The 27,329-nt window shown below is 39.7% G+C and overlaps 1 protein-coding gene across 2 annotated transcripts in view; it reads right to left on the bottom strand.

Annotated features, from left to right (window-relative positions):
* Positions 1-1,139: 1,139 nt before the first annotated feature.
* pde11a (phosphodiesterase 11a) overlaps positions 1,140-27,329 on the bottom strand; it is a 75,134-nt gene continuing 48,944 nt past the window's right edge. The window contains exons 12-21 of one of the 2 annotated variants that reach the window (XR_015499060.1): positions 25,053-25,160; positions 24,152-24,261; positions 23,679-23,769; positions 18,325-18,425; positions 15,915-15,992; positions 15,769-15,832; positions 13,950-14,024; positions 11,477-11,560; positions 3,595-6,987; positions 1,140-3,301 (exon numbers count right to left, since the gene is read on the bottom strand). Coding sequence is in view for 1 of the 2 variants with exons in the window: in XM_087267423.1 (XP_087123549.1) it covers positions 6,799-6,987; positions 11,477-11,560; positions 13,950-14,024; positions 15,769-15,832; positions 15,915-15,992; positions 18,325-18,425; positions 23,679-23,769; positions 24,152-24,261; positions 25,053-25,160 (900 nt within the window). In the remaining variant the exon portion in view is untranslated. Of the gene's footprint in view, positions 6,988-11,476; positions 11,561-13,949; positions 14,025-15,768; positions 15,833-15,914; positions 15,993-18,324; positions 18,426-23,678; positions 23,770-24,151; positions 24,262-25,052; positions 25,161-27,329 lie in introns of both variants that reach the window. The other variant, XM_087267423.1, reaches the window with a different exon arrangement.

Below are 27,329 nucleotides of genomic sequence, written 5' to 3'. Positions count from 1 at the left end.
TTGGTTAGGATTATCATGCCATTGATTCGGTTCAATTTGATATCAAGGTGCATTGACGATGCTTTCCATACATAGTTAGATTTTTTCTTCACAACACGAGTTTTTTTTTTTGAATCTATATATATATTTATATATTATTTGTAATATAATTTTGTTCTTTAATAATTATAATTTATAGCAAATAAACTCATGTAAATATGATCCCGATTGCTTTTTGAGCGCTGACAGGCGAAGTCTTACACCTCTATGACTGGTCATTGTTTTCTCCTGCTCAACAGAAAGGGCTGCAATTGGCTTTAGAACTGAAAGCGCTGTTCAACGATGATGGCAAGAACAGTCGCAGTTACAGTCTGTATGCGCATAATATGCGGTTATCACAGGTAATCCATAATAGACACAGTGGAGAAAACTCGCACCTCAGGCACGCTCATGTCTGGATCCACAAGTATCGCTTTACAGCCAAGAGAAGAGGACAAGTTACCTCACAAACAGGCCAAAGTGAGAGAGAGGGTAAAGATGGAGTTTTACAGCATTTCTCTGTAGTAGTGAAATAGCGGCTCGTGTGCTGTCGCCTTCATTATAGTAAGAGTGTTATTTACTCGTTTCCTTCGCCATAGTATTGCGACATCGCGCATAGCAGATAAATGACGTCAGTACATAATAACCGGTGTTGATCTATTACTGAATTGATATACATCATTTTGACACCCCTAGTAACGAGTAACGATGCAGCACATTAAAAAAAATTAAGTATTAGTATTAAGATATTAAACTGATGGAAAATATGTGCTGAAGTAAAAGTAGAAGAGGGAGAAAAAACAGTCCTCCAGTAGAGTACAGATACTGCCTTTTAGTACTTAAGTACAGTAGTGAAGTAGTTCTACTTTGTTACTATACACCTCTGCTTTTTTGGTACCTGTTGACAGTGAAAACGGCCATTAAAGCGTACCGAACCGTACTGTACCGTACCACTCAGTGGAAACGAGCCGTTAGACTCCTCAGAAAACTAAAACCATCTTGTGAAACTGTATTCATATTGCAGAAAATAAAATATTACATACAATTACAATATCAGATTATTCCAATACGGCACCTCTAGGTCAGAGTTCTAATTTTAACAAAATACCACGAGTCGCAGCTCATTACTAGCAGCACGTTTATTTGAACTGGACACTTCCAGCAATCATGCTTCAGCAGTCTTGAGAAATCTCTGCCAGACAAAAGAAATATTGAACCAAGAGAACAAGAACAGCCTCATTACATAATGCCTCAGAGTAAAACCAAACAGTGATTAAAAAATCCCAATAACCAATAAATCAGTGCGAGTAATGTAAACATTGGAAAATAACGCAGTTCCACAATATGACAGTGTTCCTGGCTCCATGCAGGCACAGCAGATCTCTGAAGCAAACACCTGTTCATGCAGATACACTGACTTCGCTCTCCGTCTGTTTGAGGCTGTTTCACAACACAATTATCAAAGTGCAGGAAGTAAAGCAAAGTCCACTTCAGGACACAAAGAATCATGGGAAAAAACAATTAAAAATACCAAAAAAATCTGATTTAAATGAATGTTTGTTTACTTTTATTAAAATGATGGGATGTTGTAACCCAATATTGAAATATCCAGCCTGATCTCACGAGGAAATGTGAGAATTTTACGTTTTGTGGTGAATTTGTATGAAAATGTAAGATTTTTAAAAAGAGGCGTGGCACCCAACCCCACCCTCATTGGGGATGAGCAAATCCTACTCAATTGTTCGAATGAGATCGTTTGAATTCGACTAAGCCACTAAATCAAAAAGTTACAAATAGCAGAATATTAGGCAGGGGGCGGGACTTGTACTTTTGTATGCTTATATACTTCTAACTGAAATTGAATATTGAGTAGGGGGCGGGACCTTTATTTTGGTTTGTTTATTTTTTCCAACTTGAATAGAACAGTTTTAAGGCTAGTTTTAAGGGGTGGGTTATGGTTAGACAGAATTAGTGTTAGCATTAAGGGTTGGATAAAGTTAGGGAGAATTTTTAATGATAATTTAAGGGTTGGTTAAATTTAAGGAGAAGTTTAGGGCAAGTTTTAAGGGTTGGTTAACGTTTGAGAGATTTAATGTTAGTTATAAAGGTTGGTTAAAGTTAAGGATAAGTTTACAGCTAGTTTTAATGGTTGGTTATGGTTAGACAGAATTAGTGTTAGCATTAAGGGTTGGATAAAGTTAGGGAGAGTTTTAATGATAACTTTAAAGGTTGGTTAAAGTTATGGAGAAGTTTACAGCTAGTTTTAAGGGTTGGTTAAGGTTAGATAGGGTTTTAGTGATAGTTTTAAGGGCTGGTCAAGGTTATAAAGAGTTTTATTGATAGTTTTAAAGGTTGGTCAAGGTTATGGAGAGTTTTAGTAATAGTCTTAAGGGTTGGTTATGGTCAGAGAGAGGTTTAGTGTTAGTATTAAGGGTTGGTTAAAGTTAGGTAGAGTTATGATGATAACTTTAAGGGTTGGTTAAAGTGAAGGAGAAGTTTAGGGCAGGTTTTAAGGTCTGGTTAAGGTTAGAGAGATTTAGAGTTAGTTTAAAAGGTTGGTTAAAGTTAAGGAGAAGTTTACAGCTAGTTTTAAGGGTTGGTTAAGGCTAGAGAGGGTTTTAGTGATTGGTTAAGGGTTGGTTAAGGTTATGTGGAGTTTTAGTGATAGTTGTAAGGGTTGGATAAGGTTAGAGAGTTTAAGAGATAGTTTTAGAGGTTGCTTATGGTTAGAGAGAGTTTTAGTGTTAGTTTTAAGGTTGGTTAAGGTTATGGAGAGTTTTGGTGATGTTGTAAGGGTTGGTTATGGTTAGAGAGAGTTTTAGTGTTAGTTTTAAGGGCTGGTCAAGGCTGTGGAGAGTTTTAGGAGCAGTTTTAAGGGTTGGTCAAGGTTATGAAGAGTTTTAGTGATCGTTTTACGGGTTGGTAAATGTTATGGAGAAATCTGGTGATGTTGTAAGGGTTGGTTATGGTCAAAGAGAGTTTTAGTGTTAGTTTTAAGGCTTGGTTAAGGTTAGAACGAGTTTTAGGGCTAGTTTTAAGGGATGGTTAAGATTAGAGAGATTTGGTGTTAGTTTTATAGGTTGGTTAAAGTTAAGGATATTTTTACAGCTAGTTTTTAAGGGTTGGTTTAGGCTAGAGAGGGTTTAAGTGATAGTTTAATGGTTGGTCAAGGTTATGGAGAGTTTTGGTGATCGTTTTACGGGTTGCTTAAGATTAGAGAGAGTTTTAGAGATCGCTTTAAGGGTTGGTTAAGGTTATGGAGAGTTTTGGTGATGTTGTAAGGCTTGGTTATGGTCAGTTTTAGTGAGTTTTAAGGGTTGGTTAAGGTTATGGGGAGTTTTGGTGATGTTGTAAGGGTTGGTTATGGTCAGTTTTAGTGAGTTTTAAGGGTTGGTTAAGGTTATGGAGAGTTTTGGTGATGTTGTAAGGCTTGGTTATGGTCAGTTTTAGTGAGTTTTAAGGGTTGGTTAAGGTTATGGGGAGTTTTGGTGATGTTGTAAGGGTTGGTTATGGTCAGTTTTAGTGAGTTTTAAGGGTTGGTTAAGGTTATGGGGAGTTTTGGTGATGTTGTAAGGCTTGGTTATGGTCAGTTTTAGTGAGTTTTAAGGGTTGGTTAAGGTTATAGGGAGTTTTAGTGATAGTTTTAGGGGTTTGGTTAATGTTATTAAGAGGTTTAGTGATATGGTTACAGCTGTAAATTTAGGGATTGGTAAAGAAGTAGATGTCTGCTAACCCTAGCCATAATGGGGATACATTGCTCAATAATAATACTCAATACATTGATAACACCGCAACAAGGACACCTAAAGATAACATTTAATCTTTCGCTATTAGTTCTGAGATATTTGAAAAATAATAATGATGACCACAATGGATTGTTATAATGCTATTATAATAAGAAGTACAAACAAAATCAAAATCAAAACATTTGGACAAGTTGAGCAGAAAATGTGTTTTAAGCAAAATAATCTTAAAAGGCCCTGCTTTTGTATTCTTTTTGGTCTGTAAAATTTCCTTGGTCTTAGGATTTGTGAGAGTTTTCCAGCTGACAAAATTTTCCTAGAATGAGATTCTGAATGCAAATGAAGCCTGGGCGTTTTGCATGTGTTGTTGCTTTTTTATCTTGGTAAAGGCACAATCCTTTAATGAAACCAAAAAGTGCAGTCTGAAGTTAGAAACAGGCCTAATCATGATCAGGCCATCATGTGACGTTCTCATCGCCGCCTGCTTTTGGTGGGCTTTAATTCTGTGAATTACAAAGATATAATGTAGATGTTAATACTTCAAAACACTGTTGTATTCATATTGTATAAAGTAGTGAAGCACTGTAGTGGTGTATTAATGATAAGGGAGTTTACTATCAAATTAGACATGTCTCCACTACCACACAATGTCTCCACTACTTTTTTTTACCATAAATTTTATTGAACTATTTTGACTGAGTTTTGAGGGTGTTTTTCGTGTGTGTGAACTCCATAATGACGTAGAGTATGAACCAGAGCTAACTGTGAAGTCGATGCATGCATTATCATGGGGGTTTTACCAAGGCACAGAGTACAGCGCTGGAGTGGATTTGCAGTGCAAGTATTTGCCAAGAGCTCCACAAAGCCCCGATCCTCCAATAAATAAATACATCAGCTAAAACTAGAGTCATTTCTTCACATGACTTACGCACAGTACAGAACCCAGCTCCAGTGCTCACCATACAGTTGCAGGAAAAAGTATGCCAACCCTTTGGGATCACTTGGTTTTCGGCTTAAATTGGACAGAAAATGTGTTCTGATCTTCATCGAAGGTACAACAATAGAAAAACATTGCTTAAACTAATGCCACACACATATTGTGTTATGTTTTCATTGAACACAACATATAAGCATTCACAGTGCAGGGTGGAGTATGTGAAACACACAGCAGTTTTGACTTTGCTATTGTCATGAAGCATTGCCTGATGTGATCCATGTCTCACTCAAAAGAGGTCTTAGAAAAGGACAATGACCGAAAGCATAGAAGTAAATCAACAACAGAATGTCTTCAACAGATGAAAATACACCTTCGGGAGTGGCCCTGTCAGAGTCCTGACCTCAACCTGATTAAGATACTGTGCCATGACTGCAAGAAAGGGATTCACACCAGACATCACACTAAATATATAGCTGGGTTGAACCAGTTTTGTAACAAGGAATGATCCAAAATCCCTCTTGACTGCTATGCAGGTCTGATCTGCAACTACAGGAAATGTTTGGTTGAGCCCACTGCTGCCAAAGGAGGGTCAACTCGTTATTAAAAACCAAAGGTTTGCATACTTTTTAAACCATCAACTGTGACTGTGAATGTTTACATTTTGTGTTGCCTTGTGTGATCCATGTCTCGCACAAACGAGCTCTCAGAAAAAGACCCAAAGCATTAAAGTAAATCAACGACAAAATGACTTAAACAAAAGAAAATACACCTTCTGGAGTGGCCCAGTCAGAGTCCTGAGCTTAACCCGATTGAGATACTGTGGCATGACCTCAAAAAATTGATTTACGCCAGACATCCCAGGAAAATTGCTGAATTTAACCAGTTTTTTAAAGAGGAACGGTCCAAATTCCCTCCTGACCGTTACGCAGGTCTGATCTGCAACTACAGGAAGTGTTTGGTTGAGCTTATTGCTGCAAAAGGAGGGTCAACAAGTTATTTTACCCAATGGGAAACATATTTTTTCCACCCTACACTGTGAATGTTAAGATTTTGTGTGGAAAAAGTATGTGAACCGCTAGGTTAATGACTTCCTTAAAAGCTAATTGGAGCCAACCTGGAGTCCAATCAATGTGATGAGATTGGATGTGTTGGTTAAAGCCGCCCTGCTCTGTTAAAAAACACACAGCAGTTTTGACTTTGCTGTTCTCAAGAAGCATTGCCTTGTGTGATCCATGTCTCGCACACAAGAGCACTCAGAATAAGACAAAGACCCAAAGCACAGAAGTAAACCAAAATGACTTCAACAGAAGAAATTACTCCTTCTGGAGTGGCCCAGTCAGAGTCCCGATCTTAACCTGATTGAGATACTGTGGCATGACCTCAAAAAAGTGATTTACGCCAGACATCCCAGGAAAATTGCTGAATTGAAACAGAAAATTTGTACAGAGGAACGGTCCAAAATCCCTCCTAAGCATGGTGCAGGTCTGATCTGCAACTACATAAACAGTTTGGTTGAGTTTATTGCTGCCAAAGGATGGTCAACAAGTTAATAAACCCAATGGTTTGCATATGTTTTCCACCCTGAACTGTGAACGGTTACATGTTGTGTTCAATAAAAACATGAAACCTTTCATAATTGTGTGGGATTAGTTGAAGCAGACTGTGTTTCTCTATTGTTGTGACTTAGATGAAGATCAGGACACACCTTCTTTGAAATGTATGCCGAAATTTAAGTAATCCCAAGGGTTCACATACTTTTTCTTGCAACTGTGTGTGTTCATCCAACATAAAGCTACAAATGAGAAAAAAATACGCTATATAATACTGCAGCGATCTCCTCAAACAGTCCCTGCTGGAAGTAGCTCACACGCACAGCAGAGTTAGCATGCTAGCCCTAAAGTAGCTAATTCAGCCAATTAGCTTCCCCGGGCGTAAACACATCCCTAAGATTCTCCGAGTCGACGCTAGCTAAACGTGCAGCATCGAACTCAAACTCAGACGCAGTGCTGAAACGGCCACGGAGGGCGCTAGTGAGGTAATGCCTGCTGGTCTGAAGTGATCAGACTCATCCTGTTGTGCATTGTGGGAAGGTTTCTGCAGTTAGCTGATGGAGTGGAGGGGCTCTGCACAGCTACAGCTGCTAGAAACTTCTGCGTGATCTGGACTAGCGGGGATGCTGGCTTCTTGGCTGATTCGCTGGTGTCTGTGGTGCAGTTCTTCCCATTTGGCACGATTAGCCTTGATCAAGTCCATCATCGGCTGCAGTTTGGGGTTTAATTTGGCAAATGTCTGGAGAAAGAGCAGATGTAGAGTTAAAAATAGCTATAGAGGGAGTTACTGTTATTATTTTCAAGACAACATGCCACTTAATACACACACAAACATTATTTTTAAGACATAGCTTGACATAACTTGTGTTATTATTCAAAACTATAGGAAAGTCACAGTGGAATGAACCGCCAACTATTCCAACATATTACAAGCTAAAAGTATTATTGCTCTTAATTGGAAAAGAAAGAAATGGCATCACATATGTCAATAGAAAAGATCACGTACATTGTCAAAAAAACAAACAAAATGTATTTGAAGATATCTGGAGACCTTTTACTAACTTTCTAAAGTACAATGTAAATGTGGACAGTCTACTACAACTAGAACAAGCTTAGGAATATGGGAAGTATCATGGTCTAAACAGACTACCTGATTTAAACATATCCCCCCTTTTTTTCTTCTTTTTTTTCTCTTCCCCCCTTTTTTATTATATTTATTTATTAGTTTTTTTATTTTATCTATTTACTTATTTAGTATTATTTTATGTATTTTATTTTATTTATTTATTTTTAAGGGAATGGGTTGTTGGGAGGGAGAATCGGGGGTAAAAAGTTTGCTGTGCCTTCATGATTATTGTTCTGTAATTGTGCAATCTGTTGTGATATGCAAATTGAAAAAAATAATAAATATATTGTACCAAAAAAACTATTCCAGCATATGTTTTATAAAGCGGATGCCCTTCCAGCTGCAACCCAGTACTGGGAAACACCCATACACACTTTCATTCTTGCACACTACGGGCAACTTAATCCATTCAATTCACTTAGAGGTATACCGCATGTCTTTAGACTGTGGGGGAAACCCACACCAACATGGGGAGAACATGCAAACTCCACACAGAAATGCCAACTGACCCAGCCGGGACTCAAACCAGCAACCTTCTTGCTTTGATGCGACAGAGCTAACCACTGAGCCACAGTGCCGCGGGGCGAGGCAGTGGAGCAGTAGGTAGTGCTGTCGCCTCACAGCAAGAAGGTCGCTGGTTTGAACCTCGGCCCAGTTGGCGTTTCTGTATGGAGTTTGCATGTTCTCCCTGCCTTCGTGTGGGTTGCCCCCGGGTATTCCGGTTTCCCCCACAGTCCAAAGACATGCGTTACAGGTGAATTGGGTAGGCTAAATTGTCCGTAGTGTATGAGTGTGTGTGGAGGTCTCCCAGAAATGGCTTGCGGCTGGAAGGGTATCCTCTGCGTAAAAACTTGCTGGATAAGTTGGCGGTTCATTCCACTGTGGCGACCCCGGATTAATAAAGAGACTAAGCCGACAAGAAAATGAATGAATCATTTTCCAGGATTCAAAAAGAAACGTATTAAAATGAAAATCACTTCGAGTTTGCTGAGGCTCCCTATTGAGAACTACTGGTTCATGGTGTTTTAGTGTGTAAAAGTGAGAGAGTGTTTGCTTGAAAACAGTAATTAACATTCAATCAGGACCAGACAGATCTTCCGCTGTTCGGGAACATCACACGTCTTTAGTGAGGAATGACTGCGCATAAATAAATGAGCTGTTGTTCGTGATACAACTGTCACAATCCTGCCATGTGCTGTAAAAACAGTGCTGAATATCACACAGACCGTCTGACACGCAGCAATCACGCTTTGATCACGACTTCAAATGTGTGTTCATGAAAAAACTAGAACCAAGTGAGCAGACTGAGAGCCCATCAAGCAGACTTTTACCAGTTCCGCTAATGAACATTCACCCGAAAGTGAACAGCGTCCTGTCAATTAGTGACTTTATTTCTTCTTTAAATGTTCGAGGTCTAAATGATCAACCCCAACAACTTGCTTTGTATCCCAAGTAATGTCGAACATCATTCATTCATTCATTCATTTTCTTGTCGGCTTAGTCCCTTTATTAATCCGGGGTCGCCACAGTGGAATGAACCGCCAACTTATCCAGCAAGATTTTATGCAGCGGATGCCCTTCCAGCCGCAACCCATCTCTGGGAAACATCCACACACATTCACACACACACACACACACACACACACACACACACTATGGTCAATTTAGCCTACCCAATTCACCTATAGTGCATGTCTTTGGACTGTGGGGGAAACCGGAGCACCCGGAGGAAACCAACACGAACGCAGGGAGAACATGCAAACTCCACACAGAAACGCCAACTGAGCCGAGGCTCGAACCAGCGACGTTCTAGCTGTAAGGCGACAGCACTACCTACTGCGCCACTGCCTCGCCTGATGTCGAACAGATATAAAAAATTTTCACAGTATTTCCTATAATCTTTTTTCTTCTTGAAAAAGTCTTTTTTGTTTTGTTTTGGCAGGATTAAAAGCAGTTTTAAATGTTTTTTTTATACAACAGTTCTGTCTGGTTCTCGAATCTGATTGGCTGATAGCCGCCATGTGTTTAAGTAATATCAGCACCCGTACAGCCTCTTTACCCTTTGTGTATCACTCCGCCTACATACAGGTCCGGACTCTCTGTGGTCTTTAAAAATCCCAGGATGTCCTTCAGAAAAGAGTAGGGGTTTGGCCAAATCTGCCCACTGGCCCCTGTCCATCATGGCCTCCTAACCTTCCCCATATCATAATCGGCTTCATCGCTCTGTCTCCTCTCCACTAATCCACTAATGTGTGGTGTGCGGTCTGGCGCAATATGGCTGCGGTCTAGTCATCCAGGTGGATGCTGCACACTGGTGGTAGATGAGCAGATTCCCCCCAATGTGTAAAACGCTTTGAGTGTCTAGAAAAGCGCTATATAAATGTAAGGAACTATTATTATTATTAAATTAGCACTATAATTGAGCTCTCAACCAGCAGTATATCTCTATATAGCAATTTATAATTTGTCATCAGCTCTAAATAAGGGGGAAGTTCTCGAGATCTACCTGAGCTCAAACTCCCCTCTCGCCCTGCAAACAGGAGGGAGCCCCGTAGAGCTCAGGGCTCTCTCTCAGGACAGCATGCCAAACCAGGGCTGTTTCTCAATTCCAAGAACGCAGAGAACAGACTTGTGTTCTTGTGAAGAGCGGTCTTGCTGGGTGTCCTCGGAAGAACGAACTCAGGAGACCGCGAGGGCAGAGAACGCGTCCTTTGAGAAATGGGATGCTGCGTTCTTCCTGATGGTCACATGACCTTCACACATTTTAAATGGAAATTATTTAAACATTACAGCCTTCATACAACCATTTATTGTTTCCCCCCTCTTCAAAATATATACTTTGCATAAAAACATTATCAATATACTCTGCACAATATAAATAAAACAAATTTTAATACGAATTTCAGCAAACAAACACCCTTAATGTGTTCATTCCTTTATTAAGATGTCCATGTTAATGTTTACTTTCACCGTTTCATTTAGGGAAACTCCTGAGGTAAATAAGTGATATCTCTGAACTTTAATAATAAATCTAAATAAAATGCTGCGCTTCCCACCTCCAGTCGCAATGACTTCTGGGACTTCCAGAGCGAGTTCGGTGCTCAAGTCTGCATCGTTGCATCCTCGTTATCAAGATCACATCCGGGAAGTTTCACGCGTCCTCCGTACTTGCGGTCTTGAGTATTGAAACTGAACTTAGGCAGCTGATGATGACGTTACACGAGAACACGAGGACGCAAGACCGCTGAAGAACGCATATTGAGAAACAGCCAAGCTTTATAATCAATCATCTGCTGAGTGTGAACTCTTGAAACAGGACTTGGGAAATATTGTAAAGGATTAAAAGTTTCACAAGAGGGCTAATCATGCTGTCTTCAACTGTGAGTCAGGCTGTACATGGTCAAAGATGAAGTGTGTGATTAATTCTGTATTAATTTAGTCTCTGCATTAACACAAGTGAGCCAGCGCTAGCTGGATTTCCTTCGCATGAATTAGCATTTTTTCATCATTAGGGGAAAACCCTCTGACTCTTTTCTCGAGTAGCTGCAGGTTTTGCTCAGCCAATTGCTGACTCCGTATTTTCTTTGCTGATGCATTGTGGGAGTGTGTTACAGCAGGGGTTCCCAAACTTTTCAGCACGCGACCCCTAAAATAACAATACCAGTGACTCGCGACCCCCAATATCCCCTGAGGTGGTTATAAATACAGAAAACTTGCATGCAATGGCGCACTCACACACCAATAGACCAAAGTCTATTCTTCGTTTAATTTTTTAAATGTATTTCAGTGCTGTAAATGGGCCAGAAAGTTTAACCTGGTGTTATAAAATCAATCTGCTGCATCTGACGCTATTGCTGTGTCTTTAATATAATGTATTTACCGCAGGGGTCGCAATCCAATAGAACAAGTAAATAAGCTACTATATTAACTATAAACGACTGTTTTTTTTCTCTTCAGTTGGTTATGGTTAACATATGGTAATTCTTATGGTCTAATAATAATAAGTAGATTTTTGGAAATCACCAGGCGACCCCCCTTCATTGTTCCGCGACCCCTTCACGGGGTCCCGACCCCCACTTTGAGAACCACTGTGTTACAGTACCTCATAGAGCGGCGCGCAGATCCCATCAATCCACTCCAGCTGAAGGCCTGGCAGCTCGTCCTTACGATTTCGGTCAAATATGGCCTTTCACACACACACACACACACACACACACACACACACACACACACACACACACACACACACACACACACACACACACACACACACACACACACACACACACACATTTGTTTTTGTGAAAAGTGGGTACATTACATAGGTTTCCATTAATTTTATACTGTTCAAACCTTATATTGTATTGCCCTCACCCCACTCTATCCCTAATCCCAACCATCACAGGAGTCAGTGTTCAGCTTTACTCTGATTAAACTCATCCTGTGTGATTTATAAGCTTTTTGAGAAATGAGGACGTCACCAATGTCCTCATATTTCACTTCCTTTTTGTAATACCTGTGTCATACCCATGTCATTATACATATATGTGTCCTGATATGTCACAAAAACTCGTACACACACACAACGTGTCATGAGTGTTCATTAAACTCATTAAGCAGATGTTAAAGTTAAATAATGTAGTATTTACATTTGAATTTACTAAACAAGCGACAAATGTGTGTGTCTGTGTGAGAGTGTCTAGTGTTTGCATGTGTGTGTGTGTGTCTGTCTATATGCACTTGTTTGAGTGTGTGAGCATGTCTGTGTTTTGCTGTGTGTGTGGATATGTACAGTTCGCTCGCCGGCCACTTTATTAGGTACACCTGTCCAACTGCCTGTTAACGCAAGTTTCTAATCAGCCAATCACATGGCAGCAGCTCAATGCATTTAGGCGTGTAGACATGGCCAAGAGGATCTGCTGCAGTTCAATGTGAGCATCAGAATGGGGAAGAAAGAGCATTTAAGTGACTTTGAACGTGGCATGGTTGTTTGTGCCAGACGGGCTGCTCTGAGTATTTCAGAAACTGCTGATCTACTGGGATTTTCACGCACAACCATCTCTAGGATTTACAGAGAATGCTCCGACAAAGAGGAAATATTTAGTGAGCGGCAGTTCTGTGGGCGCAAATGCCTTGTTGATGAGGCCAGAGGAGAATGGCCAGACTGGTTCCAGCTGATAGAAAGGCAACAGTAACTCAAATAAGCACTCGTTACAACCGAGCTCTGCAGAAGAGCATCTCTGAACACACAACACGTACAACCTTGAGGCGGATGGGCTACAGCAGCAGAAGACCACACCGGGTGCCGCTCCTGTCAGCTAAGAACAGGAAACTGAGGCTACAATTCACACAGACTCACCAACACTGGACAATAGAAGATTGGAGAAACGTTGCTGCTCTGATGAGTCTCCATTTCTGCTGACACATTTGGATGCTCGGCTCACAATTTGGCCTCAACAACATGAAAGCATGGATCATCCTGCCTTGTATCAGCGGTTCAGGCTGGTGGTGGTGGTGTAATGGTGTGGGGGAGATTTTCTTTGGGTCCATTAGTACCAATTGAGCATCAACACCACAGCCTACCTGAGTATTGCTGCTGACCATGTCCATCCCTTTATGAGCACAGTGTCTCCATCTTCTGATGGCTACTTCCAGCAGGATAACGCAGCATGTCATAAAGCTCAATCATCTCAGACTGGTTTCTTGAACATGACGATGAGTTCACTGTACTCAAATGGCCTCCACAGTCACCAGAGCTCAATCCAATAGAGCAGCTTTGGGATGTGGTGGAGCTGGAGATTGGCATCATGGATGTGCAGCCGACAAATCTGCAGCAACTGTGTGATGCTATCATGTCAATATGGAGCAAAATCTCTGAGGAATATTTCAGTTGCTTGATGAATCTCTGCCATGAAGGATTAAGGCACTAGTAAGGTGTACCTAATAAAGTGGCCGGTGAGTGTATATGTGTGCATATGTGAATGTGTGTTGACTGTAAGTGTGAGAGTGTTTATGGCTTTTACTGTGTGCGTCTCTGTGTGTCTGCAAGTCTCTCTGTATGCATGTGTGTGTGACAGTGAATATGTCTGTGTGGCTTTGCCAGTTTTTCTGTTGGTCTTTGTCTGTGTTTCTGTGTGTCTGTCCATTTCTGTGCATGTGCAGTCTGCAGCAGAGAGATAGTGTGTGAATACATCATGCGCACACACACACACACACACACACTGAGCAGAAGACAGAGACCTTTATCCTGTACTCCATCAGCTGTTTCAGTTTCTGTCAGTGTTGTGTTAAATGAAATAAACAATAAAGTATTACAGCTCAGAATAATGTTTTGCCTCTGTTTTCTTCATGTTTGGTGGCCAGTAGCTGTGTAATAATAAAGATAAAGTACATCCAGGTGGTTGTTTTCACAGAATAAGCCCTTCAGTACTCCCCTTCATATCGGGCTGCTGATAAACCTGTCAGGCTTTATTCTGAGATAACAACCTCCTGGATGTACTTTATCTCTTACTCGGCTACTAGTGTGAGCGCTGCATGAGTGTAGATGTGCTGAAGTGTTTAGTTTTTAATCTTACCGACGGCGTGAGCTTGAGTTCGGAGCGTTCCCGATCTCCCTGCTCGAAAAACTCACTGGTTACCAGCTCTGCGACCTGGCGGCGACAGAAAACACACACACACACACACACACACACACACACACACACACACAAACACACACACCACTGTCAGCAGTTACACATATCAGTACTTTATGTTTCATTTTTATTCTTCTGTGACATGTTACACATTTTAATTCATTCATTCTTTAATTTCTTCATTATTTTTCTTCCTTTATTGATTCATTTATTCATTCATTCATTTACTTTGTCTATTCGTTCATTTGTTTATTTATTCATTCATTCATTCATTCATTTTCTTTATTCATTCACTCATTTCTTTCTTTATTCAGACATTTTCTTCATTCATTCATTTGTTTTTTATTTATTTATTTATATATTCGTTCATTCATTTTCTTTATTTATTCACTCATTTCTTTCTTTATTCATTCATGTATTCATTCATTCATTCATTCATTTTGTTTATTCATTCATTTGTTCACTTATTCATTCATTCGTTTTCTTTTTTTCTTTCTTTCTTTCTTTCTTTCTTTCTTTATTCATTAATTATTTATTATTCATTCATTAATTTTCTTTATTCGTTCATTTACTTCATTCATTCATTTGTTTCTTTATTCATTCAATCATTTCTTTCTTTCTTTATTCATTCATTTTCTTTATTCATTCATTCATTTCCTTCTTTATTAATTCATTTATTTATTCATTCAGTCACTTTCTTTATTCATTTTCTTTATAAATTAATTTCTTTATTTGTTTATTCATTCGTTCATTTTCTTTATTTATAAATTTTCTTGATTCATTCATTCAATTTTTTATTCATTCATTCAGTTCATTCTTTGTTTATTCATTTCCTTTATTCATTCATTCATTCATGCATTCATTCATTCACTCATTTCTTTCTTTGTTTATTTTCATTCATTCATTCTATCAATCCATAAATTCATTAATTTGTTCATTCATTCATTCATTCATTTCTTTCTTTTTTATCAATTAATATTTTTTAAATTTCTTTCTTTATTAAATGATTAATTAATTTAATCCATCCATCCACCCTTCTATTTTTATCAAAACAAATGAAATATATATATATATATATATATATATATATATATATATATATATATATATATATATATATATATATATATATATGTATTATGGGAGAAATTGTAATGAACATAATCCACTCTATAGGGACTAAAAGATTTGACATCATATTTTTATACATGATAATTAAATTTAGCTTGAAAACTTTAGCAATATTCAATTTTTAGCTGTTGCATTGCATCATGGTTTATGACACTTTACCCATGTCTAATAAATGAATAAATTAATTAATGTGATGTTATTTAAAATGTGTAAAAAGATCATTTAATGTAATAATTAAATAATTAAATAAAAATCTTTTAAATAAATTAATTAAAAAATAAACGAATGAACGAATGAATCCCTATAAGACAAACAAATAAAAAATATATATTTTGGTGAAAATGTGACGGATAATAATGCACTATATAAGGAAAAAACAATACAAGATTTAAGGTCATATATTTTTTAAATAAATAAATATTTTATAAATAAATCATAAATGTCTGCTTTAAAGCTAGTAATAAATCGAAACAATATTTTCTTTTTAGCAGTTGGCTCGTGGTTCATAACACGTTATAACTATCTTTAAAATAAACAAAATAATAAAGTAAATAAATAAAATGTTCGTTTAGCCAGAAATATTCCTGTCCGTCCTCAGCAGTGGTGCATTGTGGGTAAAAGTGTGTACCTTGTGCGAAATCTCCCAGGGTTTGGTAACAGCGCCCAGATCACACGCCGTCATCAACATGGACCTGAGAAATATTCAGCAGATAATCAACAGATACTCTGCCATGTGTGTGTGTGTGTGTGTGTGTGTGTGTGTGTGCAGCTGACCTGCACATCTCTCTGTGCTCCTTCACGTTCCAGTTGTATTCGCCTTTATTCACCAGCTCAAAGAAAGAGTTTCTGTTCCTGATAATGAGAAAACACACACACACACACACACACAGACAAACACACAGTGTGAGAGCGGTGCAGTTCACAGTCCTGACACACGGTGGCAGCGCAGCTCAGAGAAATCACAGAGGAAAACACACCAGCTGGAAACACACATATTTTTATTTGAACTATTTTATTTATTTGTTTGCATAATAATTTTATTTGCTTTAATCCAATATCAGCTGGCCATGACTTAATTATTTATTTATGTTTATTTTATATTTTCATTCACTGAATTTTATTATTTCCCAGTACTGGGTTGCAGCCGGAAGAGCATCCGCTGCGTAAAACATATCCTGGAATAGTTGGTGGTTCATTCCGCTGTGGCGACCCCAGATTATTAAAGGGAATAAGCCGAAAACAAAATGAATGAATGAATACATTTATTTTATTTTTTATATATTTTTTTATTTTAATGTATTAAATTGTGTTCAATTGTATTATATTATTAAATTTAAATTATTTTATTTATGTATTTTTGTTCATGCTTTGATGCCATAACAGCTGCATGTTTTATTTGTTTACTTTTATTTGATATTTTAAAATATTTAAATTGATTAGACACGCCTGATCAAACTAATTGAGTCCTTCAGGCTTGTTTGAAACCTACAGGTAAGTGTGTTGAAGCAGGTTGCGCCTCACTTACACACTGCTTAATACACACAAGAGAGCAATAGGCAAATATCTTTACACATGAAAAAATGTAAATATTAAGGATATATATAGGATATAATAAGAATAGATATAGGATATAAATATAAAGGAATAAAATATTACAAAACATATTATTTTCTAGCCGACATAAATATGAAAAATCACTGCTTTTATGTCTTCTTCATCTCGGGAGGCTTTTTCAGTTCATTCATAACAATTTGCTTTTGTATAATGTTATTATTATTAGCAGTATTATTTATTATATCCATATTTGTATTTGTTTTATTAAAAACAAGCTTAGATTTGCCCACCTGTCAGGTTTTAGATCATAAGGGGCACAGCATGTGTTTTAGGATATAACTCAGGTTTTTGAGCACACTTCATTATTATTGTTCATTTATTCGTTTGCTGGAAATTAGAACTGAATTTAGAAACAGTTTTGAAACAAATCTTTGTGCTTAATAAACAAAATTAATTAAAGTGAAAGTAAATAATGCGGAGGCGTATCTCTCATTCTCGCGCTGCAGATGCTCTGTTTAACTGTTTTCTTGCTTGTGAAATGCTAATTTTTTTCCACTTATACTTACTTTGCGTCCTGTAAATAGCGAATGCGCTCTTGGCGCGACGCGGCTGACTCTTAAAGGGAATGGGAGATGAGTTGATTGGTTTATTCTCAAAACACACCTATAACTCATTAAGAGAATAAGCTCAACCCTTTTAGACCATGCGCCACAGCACAAAGCAGATTTTTCCGTCCTTATATTAGCAAAAGTGGATTCTGACACGCCCTGAATGTGTTTGCGCCCTGCGCTCTGCACATGGACCGTCAAAATAGAGCCCATTATGTTAACAGATAGCGTTTAGGCAGATCACCTACTGCACCTTTAACCCCAAAATATCACAAACAGTAAAAAACAATAATATTACAGCATTATTACATTTCAAGATACAAGACATTGTGATGCATTGTTTTTGTCAGAAGCCTTAAAATAATGTTAAAACACTTTCGTTATTTTATTACAATTTTATATATATTTGTTACATTATATCGATAGTTCTGTAATAAAACTAAAAGTCTCTACTCTTAATTGAACGCATCCTTGCTTAATAAACCATTAATGTCTTCTTGAACGATAGCAGGTTTCTGCAGATCTTAAAAGCCCTTAAAAGCACAAAGTAAAGCCCAATGTCTTAAATTCAAGAAGACAAGGCTTTAAATGTTGAATATGCAGCAGGAAACCGCTCGTCTTCAGTGTTTTTGTACTCCAGATTATAACGGAGACCAAAGTGATGCTGTTTTTCACACGCTGAAGTGTTGATTATACCTATAAATCCCATTGAAGAGAACACTGGAAAAATGCTGGGCAGTTTTAACACAATGCTGGGTCAAACATGGACTTGATTGACCCATGCGGTTAAAATAGTTCAATGTAAATGTTTGAAACTGTTTAATTCATTAAATCAGTTTAAATAACATGTATAAATGCAGATTAGAACAAACATGTTAGATAAACACATGCAAACACACACTCACACACACACAGACACGCTCACAAATGCACAAACATTCACGCACACATACAAACACACACTCACACACAGGTGTATTGGTATTGATGTATCGGCTGAACCCACAGCCAGCTGTACTCACTGAAAGTAGAGGGTTAAGTCTGTGGCCAGTATGGACTGCTTGAGGAGCTGCATCAGTTCTCCATACTCATGTGACGACAGATTGGAGAAGATGTTGTGACCCTAAACACAGACAAACAAACAATGCACACTGTTCAGAAAGCTTTTCCATTTTGTGTTATTAGATATTCCAAAACACAGTCTGAATTATTCGCCCCCCTGTTTATTTTTTCCCAATTTCTGTTTAATGGAGAGAAGATTATTTTCAGCACATTTCTAATCATAATAGTGTTAATAACTCATCTCTAATCACTGATTTATTCTCTCTTTGTCAAAATGACAGCACATAATATTAGACATTCTTCAAGACACTAGTATTCAGCTTAGGGCAGGGGTGTCCAAACTACGGCCCGCGGGCCATCTGCGGCCCGCAATCAGTTTTGTAGTGGCCCACGAGGCTTATAAATATTAATAGAATCTGGCCCGCTATACAAACATGAATGTAATTAAACAAATAACCACCGGGTGTCGCTATGACATGCCTTCAATTAGGCAGTAGTTCCCGTTATGAAGTAAAACGAACCGAACAGACTGAAGGAAACATAATTGATAATCACGTTTGGCGAGCCATGACGCACCAAGCATAAGGAAAATCAACAGTGAGTGCAGGAAATTTCAGGGCCTACTCACACTATGCCATCCGTACCGTGCCCAGGCCCGTTTCCCGGATCGTTTGAGAAGTGTGAGTGCGCTGAATCGGGCTCAAGCACGGTTCACTTGGCCGGCCCTGGCCCGGTTGAAGAGATGTGCCTGAGCGCGGTTCACTTGGGCTTTGGCGCGCTACGCTTGTAGTGTGAGTGCAAAACGCGCCAAAGCCCAAAACTAAAAGCGAGACGTGACTTTCAAGGGGTTGTTTCATATGGATTTATTAATCATTCTTACTGTTCAGTGAACGCAAACTGCCGTAGTTTATTTAATACACAAACCCCTCACTGCACGCCAGCTGCGCGCCTTCAGCAGACCTCCTCATCCCTGCAGCACGAGAGCTTTATGATTGTTTATGAGCGCCAAAAGTGGCGGATCTGTTCGGCGAAATATCTGACTGCGTGTCCCCGCATCCCGAAGGACTGTTTGGCGAAATATTTGACTGCATGTCACTGCATAACAAACGACTGAAACGATATAACTAGAGAAATCTCCACTGTGCTGCTGAGTGAGAGAGCGCTTCTCACTGAACAGCGCAGCAGCGATGACGTAAGCGTGCCGAAGCCCATTTGTGGTGTGAGCGCGGGCCGTCGGGGGAGACGGGAGGGGGGACAAGCGTGCTTTGGCCCGGTTCGAGGCAACTGTACCTAGTGTGAGTACGGCCTCAGTCACGTTGGGGCAAAGAATATTTCTTCACAGAGGTCAGTGGAATATGTGTCTGTTTAATTTGCCAGGAATCAGTTGCAGTAATGAAGGAATATGATATTAAAAGACATTATGAAACAAAACATCAGGCCTTCAGCTCTTACACTGGTGCCGAACGAGATCAAAAAGTAAAACAATTAGCAGCTGCTCCATCAGCTCAACAACAGCAGTTTTTTCATGCTAATAAAGTGCAAGAAAATTCTACGCTGGCTAGTTATTATGAGGAGGCTCAGCTAATCGTGCAGCACAGGAAACCCTTATATATATATACACAGTTGAAGTCAGAATTATTAGCCCCCTTTTGATTTTTTTTTCTTTTTTTAATATTTACCAAATGATGTTTAACAGAGCAAGGACATTTTTACAGCATGTCTGATAATATTTTTACTTCTGGAGAAAGTCTTATTTGTTTTATTTCAGATAGAATAAAAGCAGTTATTAATTTTTTAAAAAACAATTTTGGGACATAATTATTAGCCCCTTTAAGCTATTTTTTTTTTCGATAGTCTACAGCACAGGTGTCAAACTCAGTTCCTGGAGGGCCGCAGCTCTGCACAGTTTAGTTCCAACCCTAATTAAACACACCTGATCAAACCAATTGAGTCCTTCAGGCTTGTTTGAAAGCTACAGGTAAGTGTGTTGGAGCAGGGTTGGAACTAAACTGTGCAGGGCTTCGGCCCTCCAGGAACTGAGTTTGACACCCCTGGTCTACAGAACAAACCATCATTATACAATAACTTGCCAAATTACCACAACCTGCCTAGTTATGAAGTTCTGCACAAGACTTTTGGCCAGCGGAGAAATTAAAATGGTCGTGCCCAACTGAGTCTGGTTCCCTCAAGGTTTTTTTTCTTCACTCCCATCAGGTGAAGTTTTTTTACCCTCTCCGCTGTCGCCACTGCCTCGCATGGTTCAGGATTGGTAGAGCTACGCATGGATAAATTTGCTCTTCAGAGTTTGAACTCTTAGTAATGATTAAATCACACTGAACTGAGCTAAACTGAACTGAACTGAACTTAAACACTAAAACCTGAACCACACTGTTCCAGTTACTATGACCATTTATGTGAAGCTGCTTTGACAATCTACATTGTAAAAGCGCTATACAAATAAAGCTGAATTGAATTGAATTGAATAGTTAACCTAATTAACCTAGTGAAGCCTTTAAATGTCACTTTAAGCTGTATAGAAGTGTCTTGAAAAATATCAAGTAAAATATTATTTACTGTCATCATGACAAAGATAAAATAAATTAGTTATTAGAAATAGGTTTCTAAAACTATTATGCTTAGAAATGTGCTGAAACAATCTTCCCTCCATTAAACAGAAATTAGGGAAAAAATAAACAGGGGTGCTAATAAGTCAGGGGGGCTAATAATTCTGACTTCAACTGTATATATATATATATATATATATATATATATATATATATATATATATATATATATATATATATATATATATATATATATATATTCCCAGAGATGGGAAGGGCATCCGCTGCGTAAAAAACATGTTGGATTAGTTGGCGGTTCATTCTGCTGTGGCGACCCCGGATTATTTTTAGTATGTAAAATTTGGCCCGGGACAATGTTTTTTTTTTTTCTTCTGGCCCTCGGCCCAAAAAGTTTGCACACCCCCTGGCTTATGGTAATCAGGGTAAAGTTAGGGTGATTAGGCAAGTCATTGTATAACAGTGGTTTGTTCTAGAGACAATCCAACACTAATATTGCTGAAGGGGCGAATAATATTGACTTTAAAATGGCTTTAAAACATATTAAAAACTGCTTTCATTCTAGCCGAAATAAAACAAATAAGACTTTCTCCAGAAGAACAAATATTAGAGGAAACACTGTGAGAAACTCCTGAATCTGTTCAACATCATTCGGGAAATATTTGAAAACTCAAAACCATTTCAAGCTATTGTTTTTGAAAAATAATAGGTTTTATCTTACACACACACACATCAACTTGTACTTGTAATTCTGGAATCACTCATACACAGTGGGTTTGTGTTTGAAAATATAACCATCACTTAATATATGCTAAATAAAATCCGCCCACACCTCTGACGTCAGAGCGATGATGAAAATAAACTGATATTTAAACACACTCACACACATAAAATCATGCGTGAAGTTTTAACAGTGCTGGCACACCGCCATAAAACACACCAAACATGCGCCAATGTGTGTGTTATCTCCAGCACAAGTGTGAAACTCCAGGATTTCACTGCGGTATTTGTGCTCTTTCCAACTGTGAGGCGTGATGGGAAACGGGTTAGGCTACAGATTAAAGAGCAGAGCAACTGCTGGCGTTTCTTGAAGAGGGACTTAATTAATAGTTGCCTCTGTCTGCCAGTAATGACCGAAGCTCATTTGCATGCAAATGACAGTGACAGATAAACAGCCTGTGTCTGTGGAAAGCAATTACTCGCAGTCAACATCTGTCACTTTACACACCTCCGTCTCTCTTTCACTCGTTTGTACAGTTCTGTTTGTTTTATGAAAGTAAGCGGTGTAAATGTGAGGCTCTGTGGGTGTTGCAAATATTGATTTTCTTCTCATTTTTTGTAGACATATGCTACAAGCGTGATGTTACTGCTGTGAACTCTATTTTTATTCATTGTTATTAAAGGGTAACTAGTATATGCCCCTTTTTACAAGATTTAACGCAAGTCTCCGCTGTCCCTTGTGTGTGTGTGTGTGTGTGACGTTTCAGCTCAAAATACCACACAGATAATGTGTTATAGCTCTCTGAAACTGATTCTTTCAGGCCCCGTTTACACTGATGTGTTTTAGTTTGAAAACGTATATGTTTTGCTACGGTTACACCATCCGTCCACATTACGCTGAAGCTTTCGAGCGCTGAAAACGTTTTGGAAACGCTGGAGAGGCTGTTTTCATTCTGAAACGCTGCTGCTCCGTCTCAGTGTGGATGAGGGAAAACGGAGACATCTGAAAACGGAGGCGGAGCTGCTGAGATTCTCTATCTGATTGGTGCTTTTGTGTCATTGTGTATCCTTCCCTTATTCGTCAAGCCCCTATCACATGACTATAACACATTGCTTTAACAATACCAGAAGACAGCAGACCAGCCTTCACTGTAAACAACAACACGGGCACAGAAATGAGAGCGTTGTTTGCACTATTGTCTGTTTTAGGTGGCATTGTGCAGTTAATCATTTGTTACGTTTAGTAACAACTCGACCTCGTCGTCATGTCCACAGAAATACCTCTCGCGCTTTCTTTGCCATCGCATTCATTGTTCAACCGGCGTTTGTTGACTAACAATAACCAAATGCCGAGCGAGACACATGCTTTCTGTTTATACCATAACGTGCATGCCCAGAGTGCGCGAATGGTCACGTGATATACGTTTTTGGTGGCGTAGTGTGGACGGAGATATGTTCAGAAACGCTAGGTGAAACGCTAGTGTGGTGGACGCAGATCGTTTTTAATCTAAAACGCCGTTTTAAAACTAAAACGCACTAGTGTAAACGGGGCCTCAAGCTTTGATCCTAATTGTGGAGTTTTGGTGACTGTCGCTTTAAATTCAAATGAGAGGGCGGAGTTTTTTATGAATATGTGCACAGATAAACATGGGAAGGGTGAGGCAGTGGCGCAGTAGGTTTTGCTGTCGCCTCACAGCAAGAAGGTCACTGGTTCGAACCTCGGCTCAGTTGGCGTTTTTGTGTGGAGTTTGCATGTTCTCCCTGCCTTTGCGTGGGTTTCCTCCGGGTGCTCCGGTTTCCCCCACAGTCCAAAGACATGCGGTACAGGTGAATTGGGTAGGCTAAATTGTCCGTAGTGTATGAGTGTGTGTGTGAATGTGTGTGTGTAAAAACTTGCTGGATAAGTTGGCGGTTCATTCCACTGTGGCGACCCCGGATTAATAAAGGGACTAAGAAAATGAATGAATGAATAAACATGGGAAGACTGCATGAACCCGAAAATGTAAGTTTACCTCGCTCTGCAGGATCATCACCGCGTGGTTGAAATGATGGTGCTCTAGTGTTGCTGACGTCCCGTAAAGAAGAGAAAGAGCTGATCCCGTCCTGAGAAACACACACACACACACACACACATCACTGTTACATACATACTGAACATTTGAAATGGCAAAAATGTTCTTCATCATACATTTGACGTCAGTTTCTAGGTAAACGAAACACTAGGGGGCAGTATGAAGTCAACAGCTTTTGCTCGTTTTCACACTAATGATATCTACAGGGACATGTTGTTGACGAATTGTGGAATCTAAAGGTAAACAACAACACACAAACTAAATGGACGCGCTCCTATTCATTCACTGCTTTAAGTGAACTATATGAGTGGACTGCTGTAGGGAGTAGTGAATGAGTGTGTGTGGGGTGGTTCTGGTGGTGTTGTGCTGGATCAGTGTGTGTGTGTGTGTGTGTGTGTGTGTGTGAGTCTCACTTGGCCTGGAAGGCGTTGTTGGTTCCTCTGTGGTCTAAATCATGGCAGATGCAGCCCACGATCAGAGCCAGTGTCTCCATCTCTGTCAGAGTCTCCTGGAAGCCTGCTGTCTACACACACACACACACACACATACACAAACTCAATTCTTAGCGGATTTTATGAAACAGCCTGATACACACACAAGCATGCAGTTACGTGCATACACACATGCACAAACACATACATAAACACACAGAGAACTACACACAAACACGCACACACACACACACAAATTCGCACACATAAACACATACCCTTGCGCATATGTACACACACGCATACACACATGCATGCACACGCACCTATACACACATGCACAAAGACACACAAATAAACACATGCACAGACAAGCATGCACTCACACACACACAGATACAGTCCACACATGCACAAACACACACGCGCAAAACTTTTGCACACATGCACAAACATACGCATATTTAGGCGCATGCACAAACACACACACACACAAACAAACATAAACATAGATAAATACACACATACGTGCACACACATGCACAAGCACACGCATAGAAACACACGCGCGCGCGCAACACACATGCACTGCACTCACAAGCGCATACGCACGCACATATGCAAACACACGCACGCACAGTCACAAACATGCACACACACATAAACACACACTTATGCGCACACACATGAACTCACACATGCATATGCACGCACATGCAAAAACACACACATTAACACACATACGCACGCACGCACATGCAAAAACACACACATTAACACACATACGCACGCATGCACATGCACAAACACACATGCTGACACATGCATGCACTTACGCGCACACGCACACACACATGCAGACACAGAGTGTTGCAAAGCTCACGGTCAGCATGGAGAACATGCACTGGCAGACGTTGAACGCGTGTCTCCAGTTGTGATAGAGAACCATGCGGTAGTTCTTCCTCACGGTCAGCAGCCACCGACACAGCGTCTAGGAGAAAACAGAGACACAGTGTTACAAACCATTATAAAAGTGTGTGTGTGTGTGTGTGGTGCTAATGCAACATGCTGATAAAGAGCATTACATGTCTGACTGCAGTGTTTGGCTCTTTGGAAATATCACTATTCCTCCAAACAAACACACGTTCCAACATGACTCTATATGGTTTCTGATATTTGACTTCAGCAGGGTCATTTCAGGGTCACTTTTGATCTCCAGAGGCACTTTTTAAAGTGACAGTACACCTAAAAATGACAATTCTGTCATCATTTGATACACAGTAAAAACGGCTTTACCTACTCATTTTTAACCATTTATTTACAGTATTGCTTGATATTTCTGCAATATTTAGTTTTGGCGAGGCAGTGGCGCAGTGGGTAGCACGTTCGCCTTACAGCAAGAAGGTCGCTGGGTCGCTGGTTCGAACCTCGGCTCAGTTGGCATTTCTGTGTGGAGTTTGCATGTTCTCCCTGCGTTTGCGTGGGTTTCCTCCGGGTGCTCCGGTTTCCCCCACAGTCCAAAGACATGCGGTACAGGCGAATTGGGTAGGCTAAATTGTCCGTAGTGTATGAGTGTGTGTGTGAATGAGTGTGTGTGGATGTTTCCCAGAGATGGGTTGCGGCTGGAAGGGCACCCGCTGCGTAAAAACTTGCTGGATAAGTTGGCGGTTCATTCCGCTGTGGTGACCCCGGATTAATAAAGGGACTAATGTATTTAGTTTTTTAGTTTATTTATGTATTTGTAATACTAATGTATTTAGTTTTGAGGCTATATTCCGCCTCACTTTGCTTCACCCTACCATGATAAGTAAAGTTTATTTATAAACTAATTTCGAGAGGATCCCGTGCTGGATAGCGGCTGGATTCGCTTTATCCAATTCTCAATGCACCAATCAGACGACTCCTAAAGCCACCTTTCCAGTGCACACAACATTTGGACACGACTGTCGGAATACGCCCCCTTGTGGCAGCCGCACAGTATTGTCAGTGTTGTCGTGCACCACGGGGGAGAAGCAGATTCTCACGGTGTCCGAAATAAAGGAGTGCAAAAGCAAGAGCCTTTATTCTCTGTGTGTTTACATGATTTAATGGATGAATGAATACTAGAAACTCCTAGACCGCTAAAATATTGGATTAATTGTGGAGACAACATTAAAACATATATTTTTATTACTTTCTTACTTACATTTATTCACGGATATATATACACGGATCTGCTTGGACAACACTCGAATGCATCATATCCAGTCGGCAGGTTGCATACGGTCTAGTCACAGGAATTAGATATTTCAACGGATCCACAGCTCAATTCGGATACGAATTTTCCCGCATACGGAGATGATCGGAACTCAACGCAGCTCCCGAACTGCTCTCCATTGGAAATGAATGACTTCTGTCGCTTGTCGTGTAGAGTGGAAAGGAGGCTTAAGTGACTACAAAAACCCTGGGTTACGAACCACCGCTATCTTCATTTTGAAGAATCGCCCCTTCCACCCCTACTCCTCCTCCTTTCTAGATGAGTGACACGGTGCTTAGCACTGTTGCCTCACAGCAAGAACATCTCTGGTTGCAGGCTTTACCAAACCAGCAGACGTTTCTGTGCACGTTCTCCCGGTGCTCACGTGGGAGATACAAGATGTGCAGCACCTGAAACTACGTACACTGGAAGCCTGTGCTGGCATTTCTCCTGCGGCGTTGCCATCAGTTTGTGAAGAGTGGGAGAAGACACAATGGGCAGCACATTAAACACATTTTATAAGTGGTCTGAAACGTGTAAATAACTCATAACAGAATAAAGTTACGTTAAAACCAAGCACACCATTGTTTTTCTTGTGAAATTCTCAATCAGTTTGATGTGTCACATGACCCTCTTCCTATTGAAAAAAACAAAAGTTGGATCCAAGATGGCCGACTTCAAAATGGCCACCATGGTCACCACCCATCTTGAAAAGTTTGCCCCCTCACATATACTAATGTGCCACAAACAGGACGTTAATATCACCAACCATTCCCATTGTATTAATGTGTATCCATATAAACGACCCGCCCTGTATTTAAGTAGACAAGTTACAGCTCCAAATATAGCAATGTGTTTATTATGTCAATGTTTATTATGAAAACCACAACTCCCATGATCCCACACTTGAACATCAAGATATGC

The sequence above is a fragment of the Danio rerio genome, chromosome 9, assembly GCF_052040795.2.
Source record: "Danio rerio strain M-AB ecotype USA chromosome 9, GRCz13ab, whole genome shotgun sequence".
Lineage (NCBI taxonomy): Eukaryota > Metazoa > Chordata > Actinopteri > Cypriniformes > Danionidae > Danio > Danio rerio.
This window is presented reverse-complemented; position numbering and strand designations above follow the sequence as displayed.